Below are 24,468 nucleotides of genomic sequence, written 5' to 3'. Positions count from 1 at the left end.
CAGGAGCTACATGAATTCTGGACGTGCTCTTGTGGTTCTTACCTAAGTTGTTCAAAGCATGGATTAATTACGTACATGGTCTAAAACTATTAAACGAATCTGCTGTCTTTAGTCACAAAATGGCTTTTTAAAATCTCTATCTGGATAGGTGCACATACACTTTTAAGTGTACATTAACAGTAATTTCGTATTAATCATATTTCCTTTGACATTGAATGCAGCACATTACATGTCTTCACGTCCAGTTTCCACATTCTCGCCTGGAATGATTCATGTCGTCCTAAATGCAGTTAGGTACAGCCCGTGCTCGTAAAACAAGAAACGCGCATTTCGTAGTCTTAAGGTAAGACTTTAAGGAGCGTGCACTTGAATTGCCAAAATGAAAAACATGACAAGTTTGAAACCATTGTAAACATACAGTTAAGGTCTCAAGCCTATGATAGTGGGTTTGTAGCTTTCTCCCATTTGTTACTAGATTAACCAAGTCAGACTAACGTTGACTAAATTACCTTTTCCATTAAATTGTATAGAGTTTTGCCAGTGACATTCTGTCGTCTTTGACAAAGGAGCTGTTGTTTACCGACGTGCTGGTTGTTTTGCTAGTAGCCTAGCCTTTACGCACCATTTTCACCAGCAGCTTCGCCAAACTTGATTTAGAAACATGTCAGTGTACGACGCCTTAGTTTTCTCACAGTATTCGGCATACAAGTGACTGACTTAACATTATATTACATTATTTAAGTTTCATTTCTAATATTTGGATTTTGTTAACACAGCTATCTACTCTCTGGTTTGTGCAGTAGCGTTAGTAGATGACTAACTAGCCAGACGAGTAACTTACCAACCCATTGTTAAAGACAATTTTTATGGGAACAGATGTTGTGTGTTGTATTTTGTGCAAGCCGAATTGAAGGCTGTCCCCTGTTCATGTGTTCATAGTCAAGCCCAGACATGCCCGATACTGTATCGAGTGATCCCGGTTCGAAGGTTTCGGACCCACAACATTCCCAGAAACTCCTCAGGGTGCTTCGCACCTTCTGGCAAGAGCAGAGTTTCCACGATGCGCTGCTGGTGGTTGATGGAGAGGAGCTTCCTATCCAGAAAAACATCCTGGCTGCTGCCAGCCCTTATATCAGGTTAGAACATCTGGCAGTGAAATCTGGTGTTCAGCACAGAGTCAGTCACACCAGCTCTGATATCATCACACTTGTTATCTCTGGCTGGTGGTTACAGTGCTAAAGCAACATGGGCGTGTCCACTGTCACTAAGGCAGTGGTACTGCTGAGAGTTATAAATGTGCATCACCTGCATCTAGTTTTCATTTTCATGTTTGACATATTCAGCTTTATTAATGTCTTTTTTCTTCTGTTAGGACCAAGCTGAACTACAATCCCCCAAAGGAAGATGGGTCTACATACAGAATCGAGCTGCAGGGGGTCTCCATGCCCATCATGAAACAGATCCTGGACTACATCTTCAGCGGTGAAGTGAGTGTGCAGGTTTTTTTTAAAAAAGCATAATGACACACTAATGTTTTTAGGCGTGGTAAGCTTGAGTAATTATTTCCTGCCTGTGCTGACACATAGTTGTTGTTATCCCTTTGGCTTTGGCTGTCACACACAGATCACTTTGAGTGAAGAGACCATCCAGGACATGGTGCAGGCATCTGACCTCCTCCTCATGACAGACCTCAAGTCCCTGTGCTGCCAGTTCTTAGAGAGCTGCATCACTGCAGAGAACTGCCTTGGCATCCGGCTCTTCTCTCTGCACTACTGCCTTTACCACGTCCACTATGCTGCCACCGAGTTTCTGCAGACACATTTTGGTGATGTTGCACGCACCGAGGAATTCAGAGAGCTGCCCCCGGACCGGCTCTGCGAGGTGCTGGCCATGGAGAAGCTGAATGTGGGCAATGAAAAGCATGTGCTGGAGGCTGTGGTGCGATGGTTTGCACATGACCCCGAGGATCGCAGGGTGGGTGATGCTTCCTCCAAGTTCAGGGTGGAGAAAATGTAAAATGTAGACAGGTAACTTTTTGCTCAGCTGACCAACTGCTGATTGGATAAATAATTTCTTTTCAGTATTGGAATTAAGTTCATTTTAAACTAGGATAAACCAGGACAGTCACAAATTTGCACAAATTAGCTCTGGCCTTTTAACAATAGATGTTAAACTATATTTCTGGATAACCTCTCACAGGATCATATCTGTGGGTTTCATGTTGAAACCCCATTAGTACATATCAAATTTACTTTTCCCCAGATAAGTATTTTGTAAACATGTGTTGTAAAATGTGAATATGGTGTTTCTAGGAATCCTTTGGTTTCACTTTATTTCTGCATGGTATGAAAATCATCAAATCTGTCATGCACTGCAAATTTTTTCCACACCATCTGTGCTTAAGCCACAAAAACACTGACAAAAAATTAACATCATCTTATCATTCCCTTTGATTGATAACACAATTCAAACAAGTCTTGTGAGTTCATTGTTTAGGTTTTACTGCATGCTTATTTAATTATCAAACTTGTTTCCAGCAGAATCAGGGAGCTCTGATAAAACCAACTCTACAGTACTTGCCCAGCACCAAACATAAGACAAAGGTAGTGATGTTTGTGTACATGGCCAAAAAAACAACAACATTTTTTTGCCCTTATTTTGAATAAGACAAGATTCCAGCTAACCTGTTAACATGTCTAATGAAAATTAATATTCCATTAATCGTCCCATTTATGTGCAGTGACAGTATGCATACTGTGATTATCATGCCCTAACATGGCATTTATCTTGTGAAAATATAGAAAAGTAAAACAGCTGGAGCTACTTGTGCCATTTTCCTTCTTTGCATCAAAACAGTTTTTTTTATAGTTTCCTTACAGATTGCAGACTTGTTCGCCCATCCTGCCTCTTTCATTCCTTCAACCACCTCCTTGAAAAGGTTGCCGTTGTGATATTTGCACATATACAAAAACCTGTTGATGTAAGTTTAATCATTTTTAACAGTAGGTGTGTTTCTCTTTCCAAATTTGACAACACTACAGCACACAGAGCTGAGTGTACACAAGCAAGATGCCGTGTGTCCCAAACTGCAATGACACCCCCTAGTTGAGATCAATGTTTTAAATGCGCTGTGCAGATGTCCACAGAATGCCCCTAAACCCAAATATCGCCATATCCCACATGTGTCAATCAGAAAATGCTACATTTGCAATTATGCCTAATTTGAAATAATCAAACAGAATATGCTATTCACATGAGCCTATCAGATTCTGAATATTGTCATATTTAGAATAATTGTGGAATATTAGAGTACACGTAAACATAGCCCCTGACTAGTTTCTGAACGGGAACATTCAGCAGCTTAAGAGTCAGATATTTTGTTTTAATTGTTGAAGAGCAACACAGAGCTACAAGGGGAGTGAATATTGGTCCTAGATTTGCCAGGTGGAGACACACAACTCTACATGAATGCTATTGTATCTCTGTGTCTAGCAGATGTAGAAATAGGCATCTACTTCCCAACATTTTTTATAAGATGATGCCATGTCAGTGTTGTGTTGACAGCTTGTTTCTCTGCCCCCAAGTGGCCCAAACAATGAATTTATTTGGCTCCAAGTGCTGTGAGCTTGTGTTTGTTCCATAAACCAAGAGTGAGTCTTCCATCTGTATGTGTAGGTGCTTATGAAGGAAGTGATGTCTGCAGTGTGGGTGCAGGGCCTGGATGCAAGCTACCTGAGAGAGCAGGTAAAACGTGATGGTCAGATTCAAATGTATAGTATAATCAAAAGTGTAACAACAGGACCTGTGTGATGATGTGAATGTCCAGTCAGATTGTGTCTCTCATTGTGTATTCTGACTTTAAGGCAAAACTCCTCTAGGCTAACTCAGTAGCTAACCTTGTTGTGTGCTGCATGGTATCCCATCAGGCCATGGGAGAGCCGCTGATGAGGGAGGTGATCAGAGAGTACTGTCAGCAGGTGCTGGGGGCTGGTCCGCTGCAGGGGGAGGCTCTACTCGCTGCCTTCAAACCCAGAGGTTACTCTGAGTGCATTGTTATCGCCGGAGGAGAGGATCGCAAGTGAGTCACTGTCCACCATCTTTATTTTTCTTATTTGGACTTCACAGTTTTATCATCAGCATTACATCATAATCTTAAATGTTCAGTGGAGAGCTTTAGTGTCTAGATATGATTTACAAAAAAGCTTTTCACTTCAAAAACATTTTGGGAAATGACTATGACAGAGGAAAACACTGGTATTGTAGGTCATGATGAGGTCACCCAGATCACATGGTCGGCTCACATCCTGTGTGGTATGATGGTTTTTGTCTTGCACAGAACTAAGAAGCCATCTGCTGCAACACGCTGCATGTGTCCGCTCTATGACACCAACAGACAGGCCTGGATCGAGCTACAGCCAATGAGCGTCGCCCGTGTCGGCCACGGGGTGGTTGCTGCTGGTTAGTGCTGGCTAGGCCAGGAAAAAAAAACATTCACCACAACTGAAGCGATGCAGCAAACACATCTGTAACTCATGTCTTGAGTGACTGAATGAAATGTTGTTCTTCTATTTAGCAGAACAGTGCAAACATAATGTCCAGTAAATATATATATATATATGTGAGTAATGACATTGTGTTTCCTGTCTGTTAGAGGGTTTTCTGTTTGTCATGGGCGGAGCAGATGAACACAATACAGTCCTAGACAGTGGAGAGAAATATGACCCTGACTCCAACACCTGGAGCTCCATACAGCCAATGCTACAGGTATACTCACCCCTTTCTGTAACCATGCTCTCCTGAGACTTCAGCTGTTAAAATTACTCTGTTATCAGTAATATAAATGACTGAGAGTCATCTTTGCAGTAGATTTTTTTCTCCTCAATTTCCCTGTCATTTTTTTCTTGTGCTTTACTATGCAGTTCCTAAAGTTCAATGTTTCTATCAAACAGATGGAAAGTTCTGAAGGTGCACTTTGCTGGACATGTCAGTTAGTCTTTGTTGATCGTATCGCCAGCAAAAGTGAAAGCTAACCCCAGCTTCACTCTTTTTTTAGGGCTACAACTAACGATTATTTTCATTGTTGATTAATTTGTTCATTATTTTCTCAATTAATGGATTAGCTGATTGGTCCAAATGGCAAAAAGATGATGTCCTCAAATGTCTTGTTTTGGTCACAACACAAAGATAATTAGTCCACAGTCACAGAGGAGTAAAGAAACCAGACAATAGTCACATTTAAGAAGCTGGAATCAGAGAGTTTTGACATTATTATTTCTGAGAATAAATCAATTATCACATTTGTTGGCAATAAATTTATTTTTTTAATTTATTTTTTTTTAAAGATTATTTTTCTGGGCTTTTAATTGATATGACAGTGTGTGAAATGGGGAGACAGGGAGAGAGTGGGTACTGACACGCAGCAAAGGGTTGCAGGCCAGACTCGAACCTGCAACCACTGCAATGAGGCAATGCCTCTGTTCATGGGGCGCCAGCACTATCCACTACGCTACCCACGCCCCAATAAATTAATAGTTGACAGCTAATCAATTAGCTGTTGCAGCTCTACTCTGGTGTGCTTTATTTGCATTTTTTCCCGTTGTTATGTCTGCAGTTGTCTTAGCTTCCTCTTAAATGTGTGCTGCTAAAGGTCTGGTAACTGGGTGCCTTTATAAAATCCCAACCTCACCTGCGCTCTGTGCCAAGGAATGTCCCAGACACAGCAAAATATGAAGAAAATGAAATACAGCCAGAGGGCAGAGTCTCTGCAGATAAATACACCATCACACATTTTTTGTGGGTCATAAGTGATAATCAGAAAAGATTACCTTTGAATAAGTCTATGGGTATTTTTAAAGGGAAATCTTGAATAGTAATTCTTTTCAACTCAAACATTTTGCTGTTGGTATTTGCTGCTGTTTGCAGCTGTCTGTTTTGCTGATTTTTAAGCTGGTAAATGATCAGTCCACCATACAAAGTGTGTTTCCGTAGCCATGTTTGTACGCTCTCTGACCCCTGTATTAATTTACTTCATGACCACTAGGTGCCAGCAGAGCTGCAATACAGGTTAAACCCAAGTTGGCAGCACAAGCAGACTTGACAGACTACGTAGTCATAGTCATCTGCTTACGCTTCAGTGTTGGCATTCACATTGTATATTGGATATATTTTGTTGAAGTCTCTAAATGCTCATGTGTGAGACATGTGTCAGACTTCAATATATTGTTAATACTGTTTTGATAGCTTGGTGCCATTACTGTGTTCTAAGTGTGATTTGAAATTTTCTAAAAAGCCCAAAAGTGCTTATGTGTGTGGTTGGATTATCATGTCTAGGCTCGTCAGAGCTTTGGTGTGGTGGAGTTGGATGGTCTGATCTACGTTCTTGGAGGAGAGACCAACGAAACAGAGCTGCTCACAGTTGAGGTGTATGACCCTCACTTCAATACCTGGAAAATGCAGACCAGCATGACCATGGTCCGCAAGGTAATAACACATACACAAATATCACATTAACAGGATGTACAACATGTGACACTGTTGATTACTCAGACACAATAATGGCACAACACACTAGTTACATTTATATCCCCACTTTATTGTTAAATGAAATGTTGTACATTAAATTCTTTTAAATTAGATCCAAACTCAGGCCTGGAAATATCATTTAAAATCAATATCACGATTATTTGTGACAGTAAACTTCAGTAACTATTAGTAAACAAGATTCTGCGTCCTCACAGTGGAGCTCATATTAACTCTCATGGATAAAACATGGATTATGATAGACTACAATTTGTTGAACATATTCAGTAGTTAAGAACTTCTTATTTGCTGAAATAGGAAAATCAAACTGAAATATGTTGTATTTCATTAAAATAATTAATATTATAGAAATATCTAAATAACACTGAATGGCCTTATTTTATTTCATGATTATTTCACATTATATTAACAAACAAGTGTCAAAATAATGTCACTTAAATGACCGGCTTCAGCCTCCAGACTGCAGTCTGGGAGAAAAGGGTTGTAGCTAAGTTTGGGCCTAATTTCTGTGTTACTGTATTTAGAAGCTACAACCAAAACTCTGAACAATTCTTGAGGAGCTGTAACATTTATCTTCTGACAACATTTTAATTTAATTTACTTTATTAATCCCCGAGGAAATTCAATTTTTTCACTCTGTTGTCAATTACACACAGGTCCGAACACACGCATGCACAAACAGGACCTATACATGCACTAAGTGGAGAGATGTCAGAGTGGGGCTGCCCATAACGGGTGCTCCGAGCAGTTAGGGGGTTGAGGTGAACTGGCACCTCTCCAGCCACCAGTCCACACTCCATATTTTGGTCCAGACGGGGACTTGAACAGGCGACCCTCCGGTTCCCAACCCAAGTCCCTATGGACTGAGCTACTGCCGCACCTAACGAAGCCCAAAATGAACATACACTGTTACATTCATGGATCACCACTAACTTGACTACATTCCAACATCCAAGATACTGTATTCCCGCAGCACATGACATGACCTCCTGCTCACCGGCGAGACACACGCAGCGCTGAGCACTCCCAGTGATGCTGCTCTCCACACTGTTTGTGACAGTATTTACATTAAGCTTCATTTTGGCCTGCATCATGTCATGTTGACTGAAGACACAGTGCATCTGCATGACCGACATGACATCTGTTTTGTGTACCAGCTCTTTCTTGCTACCGCCCAGCTGTCTTTTTCCAACAATTGGCTTGTTTTTAATCCACTACTCTCGCCAGGGTCCCCACAGGTCCTTCAAATCATTTAAAGTTTGTAATTTTGAGGGAAAAATAGATAATAGACATAAATAGACATGGGTCACTGAAAGTGCTTGACTTTATGTATTTTGTGCAAGAATAAAAACTTGATCATCTTTGATGTTGTCTGTCATCAGTGTATCACAACTGAGACCTCTTCACACAGTCAAGCCTCTCTCTCTTTTCAATTGCTGTTTGTGAGCTTCTGTAATGCCTGATACTTTTCATTATAAACATTCTCACTGTTGTAGCAGTAATTAATCCTGATCCTTCTAAGTCCTTGAATTTGACATAACAAATGCGGGGGAACCCTGTCTCATACACTCTTTTACTTTCTCACACCTGGTACCAACTAGCATTGTCTCATTCTGTAAATGTTCTGTCATGTTTGAATGAAGCTGTAAGGGACATTAATGTAAAAGACACCTATGTCTATCTTTAACAGATAGATCGAACTAGCTTTATTATGCAATCTATGTCCGAAAAGGGCTGTGATACTGGTTCCAGTTATGTTTGGATTAGTTTCTCAGACCTAATCTATAGATTATGTTCTGCTGATATTGACATGGCTGCTACCTCCCTTTAGAAGAAGAAATACTTTATAAATCCCTGAGGGGGATTTGAAATACACACATGCACAAACAGGACCTATGCATTAAAAATGGAGAGATGTGCCCAAGGACAGGTGCACCAAGCAGTTGGGGCTTTGGTACCTCGTTCAAGGGTGCCTTGGCGGTGCCCAGGAGATGAACTGGCACGTCTCCAGCTACCAGTCCATGCTCAATATTCGGGACTTGAACCAACAACCCTCTGGTTTCTAACCCAAGTCCCTATGGACTGAGCTACTGTCACGCTGAGTTCCAGCAACACAATAAGAGCAAGAGACCATCTTGGGATGCGATCACTCCAGCCGTGATACAGCGATCTACCACCAGTGAATGTAGGCCAGGGGCTACTTCCAGCCCTTGCTCAAACCATATTTGACCTTCATTGTGATCTCAGCTACACACAGGATTGGAAATTGGCATCAGTCATGAGCCAAGTGCTGCTAAAATATGCAAGTGGCTGCTAGATTTGCTTCACTCGCCAGCCAAAAAAACAATGGTAATCTATGGAGTAGCTGGTAGATTTGGGAATCCACCAGCCACAGTGGCAGGTGAACAAAAAAGTTAATTTCCAACCCAGACTACACACCTGTAAATCAAGTGACAAAATCAGTCCACAGACAGACAGACTGACCGAAAGATAAACACCTGGCAAAGTACTCAAAGCGGCTTCTGGGGTAGTTATGTGTTGTGTTGTGTTGTTTTGTTGTTTACATAGACAAATTCCCCTCAATATTTAGAACATGTGCATTCTCCCCAACAATAAAAACATGAGAGGAACAGAGGATTTTTATTTTGGTTAAGTTAAACAGAAATTGTTTGATGCTCAAAATTTCCTAGGGGAGAACTCCCAAATGCCCTATTTCATTAATAAAATCTGCATCCTTTTTTTTTAATGGGCATTTTTTGCCTTTAATTGATAGGATAGTGAAGTGTGAAAGGTGGAGAGAGAGAGAGGGAGAGACATGCAGCTAAGGGCCACAGGCTGGAGTCGAACCCGGGCCGCTGCAGCATCAGCCTTGTACATGGGGCGCCTGCTCTACCACTAAGCCACTGACGCCCCGAAACCTGCATCCTTTTAATAAACAGAGACTAGCTAGGGCTAGAATGAAGGATATGTTTTTTATTATTGAAGAATCTTTTATAATCATTTTTACAGTTACATGAATAATCATTCAGTTTATGAAAAGTAAGAAAAGAATGAAAAATGGCCATTAGAATTTAGGTTGATAAATAAATAGTCCATGGCGATGTCTTCAAATAACTTGTTTTGTTGGACCACCAGTCCCACAGCCCAATGATAAGAGGGAAGAGGGACACCTACAAGACAGAGATAGAAATATTTGACATAAATGATTGATCTGTTATATATTTGTTTATGATTGCAGGGTTCTGTGGTTTCGGGTTTGAGACACTGACTGTGTAATTCAGTTGTCCTGTTAAAGTTCAGCTGTGGACCTTTGTTGAATGACATCCCTCTTCTCTCTGCCCTCATTTCCTGTAACTATCAAAAGACGGCAAGAAATGCAAGTGAAATTCTCTCAAAACCCCTCCTCTCAACCCAAGTGAAAAGGGACCTGGAAGAGTCATTCAAAGAAAAAATCTGTATTCCATTACCAACATAAATATAAACTTTTTCTGCCTCCTTATTTAGTTATTGCCTAATTTTTATTTCTCACATTAAACAGTTCTCTTTGTCCTGACATTGTACCACACACACTTATCAGTGAAACTGAAATGACCAAGAAGAATGGGCCCAAGGCTGTTACAACCCTTAGACAAAGTGCTTCACTTTTCTACTGCGAACCTCTCCCCACATGCCGTGACTTGTACAGCCATGTCTGTCTTCTGCTTCAGGTCGGCTGCTATGCCTCCATGAATAAGAAGATCTATGCCATGGGTGGGGGCTCCTACGGCAAGCTGTTTGACTCTGTTGAATGCTTCAACCCCAAAACCCTGCAATGGACAGGCCTCTGTCCTCTAAAGGAGAGAAGGTAAACACAAACTCTGATTGCTGATTAGCTGTTGTGGTCTGAGCAGGATGAAAGAAAGATGATCTATACTTTGATCAGCTGACAAACAAACCAGTTTAAAGTCAATATTTGTTTTCTTCTTCTCATGTTATTGTCTTGTTATCCTCTCTTTTCTGTCCATTAGAGATATTTTGGTCACATTATACACACTTACCATGTAATGCCAACATTTAACATTTAACAGCCTGTGATACTTAATGTTGTCGCTGTTTATATTGCTCAACAGGAAATGAAGCATAGCTTCATGGTTTTTGTTGCTCTCTCAGGACTGTCAGTTTTAGTTTCAGTTTAATGTCCCTCAAATGACACCACAGTCATACTGAAATCATGGCAGTCATATCAACGTTTTACTCAGGATGTTGATGTTGTCACACTGTCTACACTTGTTAGTCATAAGCAGAACTTGTGATCCTAACATGTGAAGAAACAACATTCTGTCCTTTGGTTTGCCTAACACTTGATTAATACTACCCTTTATGTTTAGAGAAGGTAGAATTCAAGCTCATGTGTACACTGAACCCTCAAAGAGGTGTGTGACATCATTCCTTGTAGAGTTGCCTATTTTGTTGACATTTTCAACCCAGATGTCAAGTTGAAACATCACTTTAGGGAGCTTCTTTATACGTTTACCTCTATCTGTTAATAAATGCTGGCAAAATCAGATTATTTTTCTACTCCTTGGTTTGTAAAGAACATATTTATTTCTGTTTGTATATGTTTGCCTCTTTCATATTGCCTTGATTTTTCCTCTGGATCAGCCATTGTGCCATGAACCCTTTGATTATAAACATACCGTATACTGGCCTCTCTTCATCATCAGCCGATAACTTTTATTTCAAGATTCTTTGACACATTGTCTTTTCCTTGGTTCAAGCTGTAAGTTACCAAACCTCCCTTTAAATGTTAACCTTATGGACTTAAAGGTTCAGGGTGTAGGATTTAAGGGTATATATTGGCAGATATGGAATACAGTGTGAAAAGTATGTTTATTTGTTGTATCATCACCTGAAAATAAGAATTGTTGTACTTTAGTTAGTTACCTTTTATTGAGCATATAGTATACCTAAATGAGGAACAGGTCCTCGTCTATGGAGATCACCATTTTGCCTCTTTACAGTAGCCCAGAATGGACAAACCAAGCACTGGCTCTAGATAGGGCCATTGGCGGTGTTTCTTTAATATGTCCAGTTGTTTTAGGTTGTTTTGTGCAATGTTGCAAAGCAGGATTAATTAATGGCAGGGATACTCAACTTGCTTTGCCTAGGGGCCACTTTTGCAAAATGACTGGAGGCCAGGGGCAAGTTAATAAACAGACATCAATAACATTTATCAAATAAAATAAAAAAAATAGACAAATCCAGTTGCGGCTGCCACACACAGGTCAGGTGTATGCAGGGGTGTCTCTTGGACTTGAGGACATTGGAGACTTAGCCTGGACCTCTGTCGGTAGTCGGGATAATTCTCCCTTTCCCGTTCATTTATTTTTTAATAAACAAACTCTATTTAGATGCTTCTTTATGCACTCTGGCACCTTATGTGCAAGGTACATTGTTGGCATATTGCTATTTTGAGTGTTTTTGCCATTGACCATCAAAAACCTGGTCCAAAGTCAGAATGCTGCAGTATTTTACTGCTATTTAAAGGGCTCATTATTCAGATTGTAAGATGCGCCCACATAGGTCTGTTCTCACCACGCCTGCACTCTGACTGTCACACACACAGGTTCTGCCTGTCACAACCCCATGGGTTGCAGGTTGGTTAATCATTAATCAGAAAATATTAATGACATTCTCTAAAACATGAACACAGCAGAGAGCAGAGCAGAGCTGCACAGCTGCTGCCTGACTCCCCATTAAGAGAGACCCTGTGCACATTTACACATGAGAAGCAGCATTATTTAATCGATTATTTCAGAAGCAAAAAGTATAGTTCTGTTTCCTCCATCAAGTTTAAAACTACAATTTTTAGTTTTGCCACTTAAATTTGTCATACTATTTGCAGCAGTGACATCACTGCTCTTACTGCATTAAACTCAGTAGAAAACCAATCACTTCATCAGTTTGCCAGATCCACCATGTAAATGGCAGTGCACCAGGTGCAGGCATGCCTGGGGCCATATTGACAAACATTCTGAGAGTACTCTCAGAGAGCTTCTAACTTAGCCTAAACATTTTCAGTAAGGAGTCCTAGCATAAGATTGATTTAGGAAAGTTCTCAAAGCAACTCTGAGCAAGAAAGGGATGGAAACTTTTATCTTAGTGAAGAGTTGGGGTTGACCCCAATACAAGGTATGGTGCATTCGTTTAACAGATGTGATTGGTTGTCACAGGCACATCCAGGATTTAGTCTTAACTTTAATTGGAAATTCTAAGAAAACATCACAATTCAAAGAATTTTCTTATTAGTTCGTCAGTAGGAGCAACTCTTTGTAGTCAGAAGCTTTGTGAATACGGCCCCTGGCTTTTAAAGAGAATGGGAGATGACACTCTTGATTGGTTGAATTCATGTTACACCCAAAACACAACTATGACCAATTAAGAGACTAAATACAACCCTTTTACCCCTTGTGCCTCACTTTGCACTTCAGATGATGTGCTGTTTGACTTGGTTGGACACACCCCAAATGCTTTTTTGCCATGCATTTTAGACTATGTACTATGGGCCATATTTAAAAGGTTGAAAGTGTATTGATTTGTCAGAAATTAGCCAATAGGAGACAAACCAGACAGAACATCTGCTTATTTTATCCATTAACAGTTTCTCAGTTGATTTTCCAGAAAACTTACTCCTCACTTCTTTCCTGGTCAGGTTTGGGTCGGTGGCATGTGGCGTCGGCCAGGAGCTCTACGTGTTCGGTGGAGTTAGAAGCAAGGAGAATGACAACCCTGAGCAAAGACAGATGACCACCTGCAAGTCTGAGTTCTATCATGACGAGATGAGGAGGTCAGTATGGAAACACTGCTTCTGAAGGATTTTTTGAAGCTAATTAAAACTTGCAAGTTTTAAACTTTTATATGTTTCTTTGATTGCGTTATTATTACTTCAATTATTCTGGGTTTTAGTGTCCCATCATGGTGTAAATGTAAGGGTCAAAAATCATTCTTGACCTTGGAAACACAAGTTGAGAAAACAGTCTCACAGCAAGGAAAATTTAATGGCTGTTTTTAAGTTTTTGATTATTTTTGATAATTTTTTATTATATTTCATATTTTTTGTGATCTGTTTTATTATTTCCTTTTTAAATTTCATACAGAGAAATGTGTTTTTTATTACCCATATCTGTTGTAATATGATGGGTACAGGTGGATGCTCTTGGATGATCAGACACTGTGTATCCAGACCAGCTCATCCTTCATTTATGGTGCTGTGCCCATTGGAGCCAGCATCTATGTTGTGGGAGACCTGGACACAGGTCAGTAAGACTACACCAAGTGAAACAACAACAGATTTCTGATAAGGTTACAGTAATGTCAGTATTTGAATGTGTAAGGTTGGTGTTTCCTGCATGTTACAGGAACGAGCTTCGACTACATTCGGGAGTTTCGCCGCAGCACTGGGACGTGGCATCGCACCAAGCCCATGTTACCCACTGACCTCTCCAAAACAGCCTGCGCTGCGCTACGCATCGCCAACTGTCGACTGTTCCGCCTTCAGTTGAGCCAGGGCATGTTCCGAATCCGAATGTGACTTTGGCACACCAGCTGGTGCTGCGTCGACTTCATGCTCCACTTTTGCACACTGGTAATTTCTACCTGCTGTAGGCCTTGGTTTAGGGATTTTATGAACACTATATTATTATAGTTGCTAGATATTGAGGATTGTGACTGTCCATTCAGGAGTTTACAGTCAACTGAGACTCGACGGGACAAAAGATCGTTTAACGTTATAAGTTTTATGACCGTTTTTTTATAACGCTAAATATTTTTTCTTTTTAACATGGGATTTGATCATTATTTGCTTTTTTATTTTTATGGACATTCCTCATTTGTTATGTTTACTGATGATCTGTTGCTTGGTGAGGGATCTAAACTGTGAACAACAGGTGATGAATTATCTACCACATTGTTACATGAGGAATTATGATTGACATTTTAAATGCACTGCTGAGTTGCAATTTGTATTTTAGGATGTATTATGTTGTTTGTTGGTGTATTGTTCATCTTTCTGGCCAATCATTTACAACATAATCACGTGTCCTGATTTTTGCAACAGCTGCAGTGGAGGTGAAGGGTTGAAAATGTTGTAGCTCAGTGGGAAGTGAGACTTTGGTCTCCTAGAATCAAAGAGCTGTGGGGCGTTGTGCGTAATAACAATGATCTTATGGGTTCAGTGCATGTTACACTGTGCAAGTTGGCTCTCATAAAATTCTGGTAGCAGTATGCGTAAGACTATACAGTATCAACTTTGGGACCTGTCAGTCTGCGAATTGTATTGTTACCATGTAAATAGGAAAAAAAAATGCAAGCAGTGAAATGTCATCAACTCGTGTCATCCGTGTACGCCGCTTTCTAGTTTTAAATGCAGCAAAACAAAAAAACTTTGTGGCCATAGCGTGGGCACTGTCATGGTTTTTTTTGTAGCAAGTGTCGCTAACAAAATTGCATTGGCCATTGTATTCTGCTTTACCTCATGTTGTTCTCTGATTGGGAGGTTACAGTAGAGCCCCCGAAGGGAGGTTGTGCGTGCGACACATTTGAAGAGTTTCACTTGACATAAATTTAAGAGCAGTGCAACGTTTTCAATTTAAGCTTTGCCGAAATCTTGTAGTCGTCTCCTTGGTAACCAGAGACCCCCTGCTCTTTTCATGCTACGAGTCTATTTCTGTCTCATTTAGTGAAGCATAATCTGCACAGGAAGTTGTTTAAAATCACACAAATATCGCTCTGTATATGTGTTTTTAGGTTAAGAGTATATTTATTGATGGATCAGCTCCCTCTGTAAGCTGCAGATTCCCCTCACTCACTATGTTGGGCAGGGAAATAAATGAATTACTAAAAACAAACACTGTTGATTTCTTCCCATGGCACTGACGTGAAAAATATTTTTGGTCACTAAAAGTCTGATGTCTGTCTGCCTGGTGAAGGCAGTTCGGCCGGCCGCTGTCCTCTGAGCTCCATGGGAGCTGCTGCTGACAGACACACTGCACATTTAAGACTACTTATTACACTTAATTTCTGTCCAAAATGTGTCATATGTGTTGTGCAACACTCATCAAAAGTGTCATGTGCCCAAACATAAATCAAGCTTAATCAAGCTCCTTGGTACCAACCATGTCAGCATAGCTTGTTGGGAAGGGGACTAAATAACCAAAGTTAAATTTTGGTGAGGGAAGAACTTGCATGCCAGTTTTCAAAAGGGTCCCTTGAACTCTGTGTGTCGGTAACTGTCTACAGTATGTAATGTCCATGCACATCAGATAATTTGTGACATCAACTGTAAAATAAGAAACCAAAGTATCAGACATAGTTTTCAACTAGCCTATATACTTAAACGGCATAATCGCATTCCTGAAATTCAGTTATGGCTTTTGGTTGTGGTGTTCCACCCGAAGATTTTCAGTAGCATCATGTGGCCACTCCTATGAAACATTTCTGGGGGTGCCATTGGGGTTGTAGAAGCAGTCACAAAGCCCTCTAGCGGCTGTAGGAATTATGTCTGTTGTGAATCGAAAGCAAAGGGGGAAGTAATGGGAGATTTTTATAAAGCTTTAAGTAAAGGAAGGAGGTTGGGTTGGATGGATGGGTCAGTAAAATATCTGAAATGGGAGACTTTCCCTGTTTCCTAGTGACAGTCAGCATTACTTTCTTTTAACCATTCCCCAACATTAATCAAAGAGTTATTAGTGTAACAAAGTGGAACTTATCCCACAATGCGTTGCACAGACTCATGGTTTATGCATAGAATGGATGAGGATCTGAGAGTGGATTTTCCATGAAGTCATGAATCACTGAGAGACAATGCAACACAACAGTAACCTTGGCTGCGTAACTTGTTTCAGTGAGTGTATCTGCAGCATCTCCTTCACTGAAAAAACACCCCTGGGCAGATGACTTCCACATTTTCACTGACGTGTATTCCACAAACTTGCTGAATGTTTAAGATAAGACAAGATAAGATGTCCCAAATAGGAAATTTGTTTTGGGCACATGTGCTCTACTCAGTAGTCAGTTTTAATTGTTGACCAAGCTGTCTGGACCCAGCCTGTTCAGAAATAGACTTTGCTGCGAGTGACACTCCTCAGTTGCTGGATGCGTTGCTGCCTTTGTGACCTCTGACCCGGCTTTCCAGTCAGTACAGTTTTGGCATCCCTTGACCCCATTTGTTCTGTGTGAGTTACAGCTGCTGCTGTCGGTCCTCGGCTCCTGGGGCAGCACATACAAACGTAGACACACTCAGTGGAGCTCATGGAGTGTTAATACAAACACACCTCTCATAAGATCAGGAAGAACATTCACTTGACACACACTGCACACAAGAAACTTTCAGGGTTTAAACTGTGCTTTTGCCGGTAAGGTCCTATAAAAAGTAGTCTTTAAATACAGAAATCCATGTTCTTGTTAAAATGAAAAACTAATCAAACGTGAGAAAATGATTTACCATTTAAAGACTCTTCATGTGTTTTGTGTGGAAAATTGTAAAAAAAAATGGATGTGTTTGAATCAGTGGGAGTCAGAGCTGTTCACACACCGAATCAAAAACAAACCCCAGCACCAAAATTCAAAACAAGATTTTAGAACTTTCAAACTGAGAGAGAAGGCATCCTGCCACACCAGCTGGACATAAGTTGAGTCAACATTTAGTGATAGATTATAACCACCTAGTTTTACACTAAACTTACCACTTTGTTCAGGTGCACCATCTCGCCATTTCTGTTGTGCTTTGATGTTCTATTATGTTACCAAGGTGAAGATGGCTTTATTACACATAGGGTCATAAATAGTCACATCAGGTTTACAAGTTTGTTTGTATTTACAAACAAAGAAGTGCAGCAACGCATGTCTACAGGCAGGAAAGGCATGAATGATGGTGACTGTAAAGTAGTGTTTGAAGTGGGCCGGTACTGAGCGTTACACAGTCCTGGCAATTGATTGCAGGGCTGCAGTATGCAGTATGAGTCCTGGCTCATACTGGTGTACCATAACTTTTCTTGCACACCAGGCATTTCTCACAAGCTGCTGTACTCTTGTCTTCCCTCTCCATGCCTTCTCTGTTGGCGGTGAGTCTAAGAAACAGCTTCATCTTCAAAAGTCAAATCATACGTTACTAAATGCAGGCCGGGAGCAGCAAGCTAACCTTAGCGTCACTTCTAGCAGCAAAGAGTCTGTTGATGTAACGTTAGCACCATCAAAACCAGCAAGTCCACCGCAAGTGATGACAAGACTGGTTCCTTTAAGTAACCCTGCACATATCATTCATCTGCCACAAGCAAACTGACTCATAAAACAACTCTTTCCATCTCCCCAGTGCACACACCAACATGTGAATAAGGGGAGTACTAGCACTTATGTTTTTGCACTTCAAGCACTGCTGTAGAGCATAATACCAAGCATGCATGTCAGTGACATCATAACTCCACAGAAATGTAGTCTGTTACAGGAAGTGTGCTCTCCGTATAAATATCAAAGCAGATTCTCCTCTGGCTCTTCCATCATCACTTTTCTCTAGCTGTCGCTAACAGGAAGGACTAACTTTTAAGTTTAGTCTTTATTCTATGTTATGTTCAGCTGACAAAAAAGCCAAACTGATATTTTTTGATATAATCTGAAATATATAAAAAGGTCAATGTTGTCATTGTGTCAAACCCCAGATCAAACCTGTCAGTAAAAGAACAGTCCCCAGACAGTACTCACGCTGATATGACTCACCAGCTGAAATAAAGGATTTCCTGCAGTTCATCGTCACTCTCAGCACAACACAAAGCTGGAGGACCAGTCTCCTGAGGCCCATATGTCAATATTGTGCTTCCTTATTTTTGCACAGACACTAGCATTCCATAGTGTCCAATCATTTACACTAAATACTACATTACATTTCCAAGCTGCTCTGTATCCTAAACAACACTTATTCTCATGTGGAAACACCTTGTGACTTTGTTGTGATACACTGGAGCAGAGCATAAGTGAAAATAATAACTAAACTGAAAAGGTGTAGCGTTAACCAAAGCTGTGTTGTGCAAGATGGGCAGTGGAACTGTTGTTTCAGTTTGTACTTTTGTTAGTGATGCATGAGGAAGTTTTGTAAGATGCTGGTCATGAGTGTCATTCATTTACGTCAACGGAATTAAAACACCAATGTGGTCAACTATATCCTGTCTATATCCTATTTGTTTATATTTTTGTTTGGATGCAACCAAGTGCTGATACTCATTCTGAGAACTAGACTTTAATCGATGACTCAGGCAAAGAATGAATAAGTTTCCTCTCAATACTGATCCTCCATTGTTAAAGTTCTAAATTTATTACAAATACAAGAAGTATTTATATGTTGTTTTATTTGGTAGCATTTTGCTATAGTACATCTAACGTGTAAAGCAGTTGCAAACTAGTTATCATTGTAGCTCTGTGGTTGATGTTAGGATTGAAGACAGATGATTTAGCTTTTCTTACCAGCAGTGAGGCTAAAAATTCAAAGTTTGACCTGATTGTGATACTAGCTATTTATATGTCTGTTGTTGTTGTTTTTTTTTTGTTTTTGGTTTTTTTTCTCCCTGAAAGTCTTCAAAGTTGGGCAAAAACAAAAACTATGGCTAAATGGGTGCGGTGTTCATCACATTCTCTCCAGCATTTTTAACACACCAATAACAATATCTTGTTAGCTGAACCTCTGTGATAAAATAAGTCCACAAAACACATCCACGACAATACTTGATGCTGACAGCAAGTGATGTGGTATAAAGAGCGAGAAAGTCTGAGTAGGGAGGATGGAGGGGAGGTGGATGGGTCAAACTAAACCAGGCTTTCACCCAGGAGTGCACAGTTCTTGTCCTGTGTGAAACAAAAAGCCAGTGTTGTTTTAACATAACACAAAGTCATGTTACATAACGCAAAGTAACCGAACTTAGCTTACGCACAACTGGCATCACTCACCTGACATTTTTACATCACGTTACTTTACATCACAAACGAACCTATTTTAACCAAAATATGATCTTTTTTCTAAACCTAAACAAGTAGTTCTGTTGCCTAAACCTAACTGCAACTGTTTCACAGCAGTAACACATGTTTTAATGTGCTTCACATGGAGACCGTAAGGAGTGCCCCGTGCGTCGCTATAAGACTCCAGTGGGCATAACAAGCGTCGGTATTTGACGACCCGGAATAGGAACAGGTTTGATAAAATAGTGCACCACACATTTGCGTGGCGAGTTTTAGAGATACACTACTGGCAATGATGACCTAACACGAGGATGGTGCCACGAGGACTGCATGAGTGTTCAGAATGCAAAAGGTTTATCATCAGGGATAAACTGTTACGGTAAACTACCTGTTAGATTTTGATACTTCTTTTAAACAAGGGGAAATTTGGATTTAATGGTGGTAACTGAGGAAAGGTCAGAATGAGGGTCTATCCAAAGGGGACCATGAATATCGACAACAAATGTCACAAAAACCACACAATTCAAGCAACCTTGTCATGGTCCAAAGTAAAAATCTGACCTTATTAAAAGCTCAAGCTCATAGGGATCAAATGCACCATGAATATTTATTACAAACTCAATGTGCAACCATTCAGCCATTAGTTGTAGAGGTATCTTGTTCAGAAAAAAGATGGATACATGGATGGATGGTCCCAATTACAAGCTGACTTTTCGTTCTGTGGCTGGCAAGGGTAGAATTCATCCTGTGTTCAGTCCAGCAGTTCAGACCTTCATTAAATGTCAGTGTTCCTTCCATTAGTAAACATTTGAATGTATGCTGAAAATGAATTAAAAATTACATGTGAACATGGTAAAAATGTGTAGAGTGTAGATTTAGTGTTTGCCAGGTCTTTCTGTATGAGTGGTATACGTTGCACCTGTGTTTTAGTTATGAGAGGTCTAGACAGGGGATTAACCAACAGGACTATGTAGCATGACCAGGATGGAGTTCAGTTAAAACAGCTCTCGTGACCACTCCCAGATTCCAGCTAACCTGGGTCCTGTGACTGATGTGGGGGAGGGGTGGCTGACATGGCACCTTGGAATTTGGACCAGAGGTTGGTTGAGATACTGTGTATGGCTAGAAACAAAACTGATCAATGCTACAGTGTTTGGCAATTATAATAATTGAGTATTAGGCTGATCAGTTTAATCAATGGTCAGCTGTGTGGTACAGTGCAGAAATCAGTGGTGTAGTAATTGTTCCTCACCAGACAATATAGAAAAAAAACATTTGCTTTCAGTCTCTACATGCAACATAGTTTCAGTTGATTTGCTCAACATGATGTAAAATCTGCTCCAGGGGCTCTTCCACTTGAAGCAGGACTATGTAGTCTAACTTTTGAGAAAGGGCATAACATAATCTTCTTTTAACAAATCAGTTCAAACTCTGCAAGTAATAAGCTTTTCTCAGTTTAATACACTTAAGGCTTGGACATCCACAGTCACGCATTTGGTGCTATTCATAGAACAACTGACGATCCATGTCAGCCCCCAGTAGTAAGCAGGATGGCTGGGAGGTGAGCTTACCATTCTCCTTCGGCCAGCATCAAGTAAAACTGCCCCTTTTCCACCGCAGGAACTTTTATCAGTTACCCGGGATTTTGAAAAACCTTAGTGCGTTTCCACTGAAATTACCCCAAACTTTCCCTGAAAAAAGTACCTAGTAGGGGGGTAGGACTTCTCAGTTTCCCCGGAATTCTTGAGGGTCAGGGCTGTGTGCCAAAGAACGCTGATTGGTGGAACACACACTTGCAGCATTCCGCACTTCCGTGCCAGTGTGGCTGCAAACTTTATTTCATTTCTACAAGCTTCACTTCGTTTGAGCTTTGATTAAGGATGGACCCAGTACTAAATTAGCCCCAGGGTTAAATTATCAAAGACTGTAGTATTGATAAGCGCTAATGGTATCGGTTCTTTTTGTTCCGGCGCTGAACTCTTCCACTCACACACACACACACACACACACACACACGGCACGGTAACCGGTGAACAGCCGAGCAGCCCCGGTGGAAACAAAGTGAAGATAACTCGAAAATGACTTGAGTTGACGGCAGCTACACTCGTTACTGTAAGTGACATTAACCCTTAGCAAGTAAGAAGCCAATACTTTATCAATACATGTGTTCAGCAAGCATGAACATGTAAACATGTAGACAGTGATATTCAATATACTCTGTCCACAGTCTCTCATCCACCGTCACTAATGTTATGTCTTACACGCTGATTTAGACAGCACGCTAGTTCAGCTACTAGCAAATTGTCACTAATAAGCTCAAATGACAGCTGTCTGTATGTAGATTAATTTAGTTTGACACTTATCTTAATATACTTTTAAACTTAGCTGCTGGCTGAAACAAACTGCCCATCCTTTCTCTACCAGCACTACTTTTACCATGTTATCAGCCAATAAGCTGGCGGAGCTAAATATAGGCTCACACGCCGAATCATCTACGTCATCAGCGTGATTTGAATACATTTTCCTGAACTTTGAGGTGTGGTGGAAACGCAAACCACACAGATTACCAGGAATTCTTTTACCCAGGTAAATAAATTCCTGGTAATAAAAGTTCCTGGAAATGTTGGTGGAAAAGTGGCTAATGTCTGTCCAATATCTAACATAAAACTAACTTTGGACTGGACTAGAGTGTGGAACAACAGATTGGAGCATACTCATAAGCATACAGTCCCCACTGTCACAAAAAATAGGCTGCACACGGATGTCTGCACAGCATCTGTGCAAACCCTTGCAGACATGGGTGGGTGACAACATTTACTTCATATGGACCTAAATGGACCCTTGCAGACATGTGGACGCAAAAACTATGCCTTTAGGAGTTCTGGACCTATAGACTGATCAGTAGCTTATGTTGGCTCATGTTAGCAAAATTATTTTTTTAAGCATTTCAATCATTTTTTATTTTTTTTAGTCTTTTCTGATTGTGCTACTATTACTCTACTTTTTAGCATTTACCATTGTCCATTACCTCATATGGGGTCAGAGGCTGCTGTTCAAAAAAATTAAAGTGGAGAAAGAGTGAGCAGTTCCTGCCACTGTGAACTGCTCACTCTCCCCACAGGGAAGCAGTCCTCAGCGGTGGAGAGGGAGGTGGAGGGACTCTGGGGTTGCTAGCTAGCTATTGTTGTCTAATTTGTGGTCTAAACAGAGACAGAGAGTGGGGCAAGGAGGGGCTGAACAAATGAGCCGTATTTAACTGTACAGTGAAATAAGATTAAATAAATCAATGTATGGCGAAACACTGGGTTATTGCATGAAACATGTGCATGTGCCTGATGCCTGTGGTCATCTGGTGGGAGGGGCTTAGGACAGAGAACGGAGAGATCCTTAATTCTAGATGATGAAGATTGAGGCCCTGTTTAGACGACAACGGTTTCTCTAAAAATGGAAAAGTCTGTCCTTTGCGTTTTAAAAAACTTCTGCATTTATATGACGACATTATTGAACCGATCCCCGTTCACACGGAGCCGCAAAATCTACAGGAAACGCTGTAGTATGCACGCCAGGCCAGTGGGTGGCAGTGTAAATCTGCAAAGCAACACCATGGCATGACACCATGCGCCTGCGCTGAAGCGCCTTCCTCTAGAACGTGCTACATACCAAAACAAAGAAGACACAATGACGAAAGCATGCACAGAAAACTTTGTCTGGATGGACGACGTGGTGGAGTTGCTACAGTAACAGATCTACACTTCACTTCAAATCAACAGGGTGAGCAGCATAAACAGAGCTCTGCATTGTTGTTGTGACGGTCGGCATGCCTAGTGACTGGAACCGTAACGCGCATGTGCGAAAAATCTCCGTTTTCAGAGGAACTGCATATTGCAAGTTTACATGACAACGGAGACGCTGCCGTTTCCAAAAAGTTGCACTCTGGAAGCCGTTTTCAAAACGTTGCATTTTCAGGCACCCAAAACGCCGCTGTCACGTAAATGATCGGCCAAAACGCAACTAAAGTTTATTGTTTTCAGTTGAAATTGTTGTCGTGTAAACGGGGCCTAAGTTTCTGCGGTAGTGACTTCACACCTGTCCATAAAACTATGACAGCCGCAGCCCTTCTGGCAAACCAATACCTGTCTGCTACTTCAGGGCCAACTAAGCCAGAAAGACCTTCTTCAGCCTGACAGCCTCCTTTACCGCTGGTGTCCATCAGTGGGTTCTTAGGTTGCCGACATGGCAGGCACAACTTTTAGCAGCTGGCTCAACAGTGGAGGCTTTGAGCATTGCCCATTCAGATTCCATATTTCCAACCAGCCCCAGGATGCACGAAGAATTCTTACAGAGGTAGGAGTTGAAGACCTTGTGGACAGGGGTCCAAGCCAGATGTTCCCAGCTCCCCCTCGCTACATGTGTGGGTTTATCAGGTCTGCGTGGTATCCTCCCCCGTCATCTGATCCAACTCACCACCAGGTGCTGATCAGTTGACAGCTCTGCCCCTTTCTTCACCCAAGTGTCCAAGACACTCCCACCAGAACACTGTGCTCTGAGAACGCAGGGTTACTCGTGGTCCCTAAAGTCTCCAAAAGTAGATCAGGAGCCAGAGCCTTCAGCTATCAGGCTCCTCTCCTGTGGAATCATCTTCCTGTTACGGTCCGGGAGGCAGACACCGTCTCCACATTTAAGACTAGACTTAAGACTTTCCTCTTTGATAAAGCTTATAGTTAGGGCTGGCTCAGGCTTGCCCTGTACCAGCCCCTAGTTAGGCTGACTTAGGCCTAGTCTGCCGGAGGACCCCCCTATAACACACCAGGCACCTTCTCTCCTTCTCTCTCTCTCTCTCTCTCTCTCTCTCTCTCTCTCGCTCTCATATTCTATTACTGCATCTTGCTAACTCGGCCATTCTGGATGTCACTAACTCGGCTTCTTCTCCAGAGCCTTTGTGCTTCACTG

The 24,468-nt window shown here is 41.2% G+C and overlaps 1 protein-coding gene across 2 annotated transcripts; it reads left to right on the top strand.

Annotated features, from left to right (window-relative positions):
• The first annotated feature begins 191 nt into the window (after window positions 1-191).
• gan (gigaxonin) lies at window positions 192-18,724 on the top strand. Of its 2 annotated transcripts, XM_033635342.2 has the most exons (13): window positions 192-343; window positions 940-1,136; window positions 1,373-1,487; window positions 1,624-1,974; window positions 3,676-3,744; window positions 3,927-4,078; window positions 4,337-4,458; window positions 4,652-4,764; window positions 6,331-6,480; window positions 10,248-10,384; window positions 13,232-13,366; window positions 13,726-13,835; window positions 13,938-18,724. In XM_033635342.2, the coding sequence occupies exons 2-13, from the start codon at window positions 952-954 to the stop codon at window positions 14,108-14,110; spliced, it is 1,812 nt and encodes a 603-aa protein (XP_033491233.2). In that variant the 5' UTR covers window positions 192-343; window positions 940-951; the 3' UTR covers window positions 14,111-18,724. The 2 variants fall into 2 exon arrangements, with proteins under 2 accessions (XP_033491233.2, XP_078024372.1); XM_078168246.1 differs by lacking the exons at window positions 192-343; window positions 940-1,136; window positions 1,373-1,487; window positions 1,624-1,974 and adding an exon at window positions 2,898-2,980.
• The last annotated feature ends 5,744 nt before the right edge of the window (window positions 18,725-24,468 follow it).

The sequence above is a fragment of the Epinephelus lanceolatus genome, chromosome 5, assembly GCF_041903045.1.
Source record: "Epinephelus lanceolatus isolate andai-2023 chromosome 5, ASM4190304v1, whole genome shotgun sequence".
NCBI classification, from domain to species: domain Eukaryota; kingdom Metazoa; phylum Chordata; class Actinopteri; order Perciformes; family Serranidae; genus Epinephelus; species Epinephelus lanceolatus.
Note: the sequence above shows the minus strand (reverse complement) of the source record. Positions and strands in the feature narration are given on the sequence as shown.